Source organism: Lathyrus oleraceus, chromosome 7 (genome assembly GCF_024323335.1).
Source record: "Lathyrus oleraceus cultivar Zhongwan6 chromosome 7, CAAS_Psat_ZW6_1.0, whole genome shotgun sequence".
NCBI lineage: Eukaryota > Viridiplantae > Streptophyta > Magnoliopsida > Fabales > Fabaceae > Lathyrus > Lathyrus oleraceus.
Window position 1 is genome coordinate 76,060,857 of NC_066585.1, and position 6,086 is coordinate 76,066,942.

General features: G+C 32.8%; 1 protein-coding gene across 1 annotated transcript; it reads left to right on the forward strand.

Annotated features, from left to right (window-relative positions):
• The first annotated feature begins 540 nt into the window (after positions 1 to 540).
• LOC127106246 (uncharacterized) lies at positions 541 to 1,423 on the forward strand. Its single transcript, XM_051043550.1, has 2 exons — positions 541 to 709; positions 793 to 1,423. Exons 1-2 carry the CDS (start codon positions 695 to 697, stop codon positions 1,291 to 1,293), a joined length of 516 nt encoding a protein of 171 aa, XP_050899507.1. The 5' UTR covers positions 541 to 694; the 3' UTR covers positions 1,294 to 1,423.
• Positions 1,424 to 6,086: the final 4,663 nt, after the last annotated feature.

Below are 6,086 nucleotides of genomic sequence, written 5' to 3' on the forward strand. Positions count from 1 at the left end.
AATCAAGATCATAAAGCAACAACAAAAATTGCAAAGACGGAATCACGAGATGATAGCCAATAACTCAAAATTGCAAACAATCCCAAAGTTTCGATTTTAAAAAAACAGTTTTGAAAAATAGCACAACTTTAAGAGCGTTGTTAAGCCAAAATAACAAAAATTTACAAATTTGACCAAAACTTTTCGATACCATATTAAAACAATTAATTTAATGTTTTTCTATATTATATTTCACTATGTACAATAACATCAAATAGTTACTAATAATTATAATTCATAATTCATAATTATAATTTATAATAACTGATTTTTTATTTTAAAAAATAAATTATTCACAATATAACAAAGATTAATTCCTTATTAACAAAACCGTATATGTGATATTTTTTAAAAGCAAACATAGATAAATTATTTATCAACTGGCATGTCAGATGATAAACAGGACGTGGTATGTCCAGAGGGTTCTACGATTATCGTGTGCATCATTATACAGCGACAAGTGTCCAGGAGCTTCAACATTCTGCTACGTGCCTCCGGAACTTTCCTTCTCTACTGTAGTAACTTACATCGCTGTCCATAAACAAACAACTAAAGTGCTCATAAAGTCATAATCAATCAAACTATATAACCACGCTATAGATAAACCAACCACCATAACAGTTTCATCAATTTTGGATCTATTTCATCTGTAATCATGTTGAAGCCTACGGTACATTTTCCTATCTTTCCAATGAATTCATCTTCCTGTTTATGGCTTTTGAACTCTTATTTTGATTTTATCATATGGTGCAGATGGGTGATTGGATGGTACTGCTGAAAAATGGATTTGGAAGAGGTAAAGCAGCATACACAACTTCAACAGTACCAAAGATGAAAGCATATGCTCCACCAGCATCCGACTATGTCAGTAACATACACAAACAACAACATGGGAAACAATCTTCCAAGTCAGCAAAACAAGACTTCGTACCGGTTTACGTTGCTGTCGGGATGATAGCTTTGTCATCGATGTTGGGTCTCCACACAGCGTGGCAGCATCTAAGGAATAACCCAAGCGTGCGTGTGAAGAAACAAGGGAGAGAGAGTGTTCCTGAAGTAGTTGAACCTGAACATGTTATGGAGGAATCTGATAAATTGTACAAGAATTCGTTTTTCAGGAAAGTTGCACATGTTCAGGAACGTAGTTATCCTGATCATAGTCAAGTTCCTAGTTCGATTAACAAGGATGTTTTTGCTCATCAGCCTCGTGTTGAGACACTCAAGTCTGTTGGTGTTGATCCCTCTCAATCCTAAGTGGGACTGTTAATTTAATTAAGCACTCGTAGTAATGTTTCTTGTTTTGTAAAATTATTTTTCTTTTTAGTTTGTTATTGTGGACGACAAATAAATAAATTAATGATTAGGTTTGGTTTTGTACATATAACTAAGTGGATTCTCTCTTTTCATGTGGTTTTCTTGCTTAGACAAAGCCATTCGGCTTTGTTACTAAAAAATTTGTAGCAAATTGTTAAAATTCGGAATTGCTCATAGACATGCATTTAAGTAGGCACCATGCGTCTTACGTTTTAATTGAGTTTTACTCCATTTTTTTAATAAATTTATTACTTCAAATTTATAATGGAGTCGATTTTTGAAACACTTTCATGTATTTTTCACGAAATATTTTTTTATATAAATTAATTTAGAGGTGCATTTATATTTATATAAATAGAATTTGAAGAGGAAATCACACCAGGCTGTAACTTATGAAATCACACCTTTCAATTTGTTTTAAATTAAACTACCCATTTTTGAAATAATATAAAAATAACATGTATAAATTAAATGACATATATAAATTAGTCCCCGTGTTCTTAATATGTATTCGAAAAGAGTCTTCTTGCTATACATGTTTGTTTAATTTTCATGAAGGATGAAAATATATCAACAACGTGCTATGTTTTAACATGTTCTTTTTCTAGGATCTTCTCTTTTTCTAGGATCTTCCGATGAACTAATTTAGATGGGTCTTTTGGTGCTTATATAAGGATGTGATATCCTAAAATACCACTGAATGTATTCGTGTTTAAAATAATCATCAAATATGGTATTCATATCTCTACATGTCGGAGGAGGAGTAGACTTAGTAGGATCTTTAAAAATAAACGGCATGTAATCAAATTGCCGCATGATGCGTTTAGACATATGAGGATACATTATACGTGAATTGCAAGTCAACCATCATAAATATAAGACTGTGTCCTCAAAGGGACATGTCTCACGATGAGTGATGTAAATATGGAAGTATATATCCTCTACTATCAAGCGGTCAAGATACACTTTATATGACTTTGTCATATGATTCTTTCTGATCAAATATAAATACTGAAGTACGTGGCATATCCTTGGTGTAGGTCAAAACACGTGATCAACCAGATATGCGTGGGAAGTACGGGAGGAACCAAATCTGAATATGGTACATATGAATCATTAGTAAAAGATACAAAAATGGACGTAATAAATGTAATGTAAATGACACACTAAAAAATGCAAAAATATTACCGCCAACAATGTGATGATGTTTGTTATTATTTGGTCTTCCACATACAACCTTCAGTTAATTTGGAGTACAAGTAGACCAAACAAAAGGTCCCCAAATTGTACTCATGGATCTGCTCAATGTCATTGAAGTATCACAGATAGACCACATCCACATAAGTCACACTCTTATCTACGAAAATGGATGTGTTAGCCAAATACAACAGATGTACTTAGATTGTGTGATATATATTGCTCAACCTGCTCATCATCACCAGTAGCATTTTTTGCATCATGAAGTTGTTGTGTATATAACCTCTTAAAGAATCAAAATCTAGCATAAACCTCTCAGGTGGCTACTAACTCCTTCATAGCTTCTTGTAGCGGTAAATTCATGACCATCAAACTATGGATAAACTTAATGTCAAAAAAACCAGAGTCGCCACCGCACTTTTATTGTTTCCAAAGGAAAAGGAAAAAGTACGAACAAAACCCAAAGATAAGAAGTTTTCAAATCAAAACTAATAAAATGCCAGAGATTACAGGTAAGGGGGATGGTTACACAAAGGGATGATGTTAGCACCCAAAGTATCCTAGATACTCCTAGGGAGCCCTTTTTATGTGTGTATCTCTTTTTGGTATAAAATGATGTTTCAGAAAAGAATTCATTGATTATATTTTTGTGTTTGACAAGACCTTCGGATTTAATGAGAGATAAAAACCTCGTAGTTCGTGGTAACAATTTCAAAGTGAGTGGGTTGTTTTTAATAAAAGGTTAATAAGAAAGGCATAAAAGGCCCAAAAGTTTGAATGAAGTTGTTAGTTATTTTTGTCTTTTGAAATTTTAAGTCAATATGATTAGATTTATTTACAAGTTTGATTTAAGAAAAAGGAGTTTGAAAATCCAATGGCATAAGGCCAAATTTCTACTTGAAATAAGGTCTAAGTTTGAAATCACAAGCAAAGAAAGTTTTTGAAAGGGGGGAGAGATTTGAAATTTAAGAATTTAGAGGAGATGAAGAGACTAATCCTAAGCATAAAATTAAAAGTTAAGAGTTGAAAAGATCTGACCAATGGAATACAATCCAACAGACAAGAATGTCATATAGAAAACCCATTTTTCCTTTGGACTTTGAATCAAGCAATAATCGATCAGACAATTAGCAATATCATACATCATGAAAATCAAGGCATCAAATAAAGATAGCCAAATCCAAGCAGGCAAATCCCATAGCTAACAGTCTTCTTTGTCTTCTCGTGTATCAGATGAAATACTCCTTGATCAACTTGGAATAAAGCATTAGACACCAGATCAAAACAACAATTTGCATCAAAAAAATGTAGCGCATGAGTTCAAATGAATCCCAAGACTTGCATCAGATGAAAGCTCAGCTCACATTAACTTGGTCTCAGAATGTTGGCATTGGTCAAGTCCTTTTTGCACAGGGAATGTTGCCAAGTTCTAAGTCCAAAAGTTCAGATCAGGATCAACAGTCCACCAAATATTTTTTAGGGTTTTTATTGTTATTAAGTATTTTAAGGTCCTAGGACCACAAACAAAATCAAAATACACAAACAAATATGTTCAATCACAATATATGGCTCAAATGAGCAAAGTGAAAATGACATAAACATAAACAAGTTAAATGAAATGTAAATGGCAATGAATGATAAATGACTAGAAATTAAATTGCATAAAGTAAATGACTTGAAAGTAAAGCAATATTAATAAGAGTTAGTCAAATGTTAGTCAAAGTTAATTGAATGTTAGTAGTATTTTGCTTTTTTAATTGATTAAGTCATTCTTTGGAGAACATTCAACCATCTATTCACAAGCATGAATCCTTGAACCAAGACATCTTCAATAGAAAGGAAAAAAGGTCAAGTTTCCACACAATATCATGAAAGAAGGGTGACTTACAATCTCACTTACTAGAATGCTATGCCTTTAGGGTCAAATTTAGCTCTACGTTAAGCAATCGTAATTGGACTTATGTAGAAATCACAACTATCTGAGGTTGGGCAATAGAAATTTAGGTGTTAATGCATGTTAGAGATTTTGTATGATGAACCAAACTCCTAAAACATACCATACACTAAAAGAAAAAGATTAAGAGGGATAGACATATCTCATCCATACTTGTATTGGTTCATCTGACACAAGGTCATTGATGAACCAATTAGCCTTAGGATATTTGAGATTCCATTGGTCAATGAAAGGAATGGGGAAGAATAAGGATGAAGATGAAAGGGGAGGGGAATGAGAGAAACACAAATTGGTCATGGGAGGAATTTTATCAAATTAAAATCATTCATTCATTTTGGAAGATGAAATATACATTTCATCAATCCCCTAATCCAATGATTTTAATCTAACAAAAGTCAAATCAATCTTGACATGGGCCCAAACAAATAGGCAAACATCACAAATTTATAAAAATAGCTCAACATAATTTTTACACATTTAATCAATTAAAAATGCATTAAAATACAAATTAGTTTGGTCAAAACCTAAAACCTCTTTAAAACATCAAATAAATGGTTAAGAGATTTATCTTAGGTCAAACAAGGTCAAAAGACCTTAGACAAAAAAATTCATCATTTTTGAAAAATCAGAAGTATTTTTAAACAATTTAAAATATGCACAAAAACATTAAATTCATAAAAAATATCAAAATTAATCCAACAAATAATTTTAATTCAGAAAATGAAAGAGAAAAATATTTAAAGATTTTTGATGAAAGTCCCATATTTTTTGGATTAAAAATGAAATTATTATGAATTAATCAAAATAAAGCAATTAAATGAAAAAATTAGAAAATACAAAAAACAAGGGCTATCAGATCTCCCTTATTAATTGAGGTGACATATCTGATGGCCAAGCGTGTATCATCCACCATAGTCCACAGTCAACGCGCATGTACAAGTAGTAATTTAAACCAAAGACTGAGATTAGATCCTTGGACCAAGATCAGATGGATGAGATGAACCCAACTCACCACCGGAGCCCTAGCTACGGTCATCTTCTCCGGTGATGACCACCGGACTGGTCCAACCTCAACTCCATGAAAAATGAAAAAGAATGACACTATTTTGAAGAGAAAATGCTCAGGAGCTCGAATCTGGCCTCAATTTTCTCTAATTCCAAGTATATAAAAAGATACAGGGATTTGAATTTTGAGGATCATGAACTGAGCTGCTTTGATTTGACCTCAAAGCAACTCAATCTTCTTGCCTACATTGATAGGACTTCAGCCAACCAAAAATCATAAAGAATAGTGGAGAATTGAGGGAGAATCGAAAAGATGAAAATTCAAAAAAATTACCTTCGAGGGAGCTTCAACCTTGCTTGATCTTGATCCAAATTGTGCTTGGCTTGGTTTCAGAAGCTTGTAGGAAGTGATTAAGATCAGAAAATGGCTTGGACTCTTGGAGTTTCAATCTCAAAACAGAATGAGATTTGAAGCTCGATTTTCAAATGAAAACCTTCAAGATTATCCTTTAACGGTGAGGGTTTGGATTGCATGTTCAAATCTTAGGCATGAGGTCCTTAATTCTGAGCATGAAGG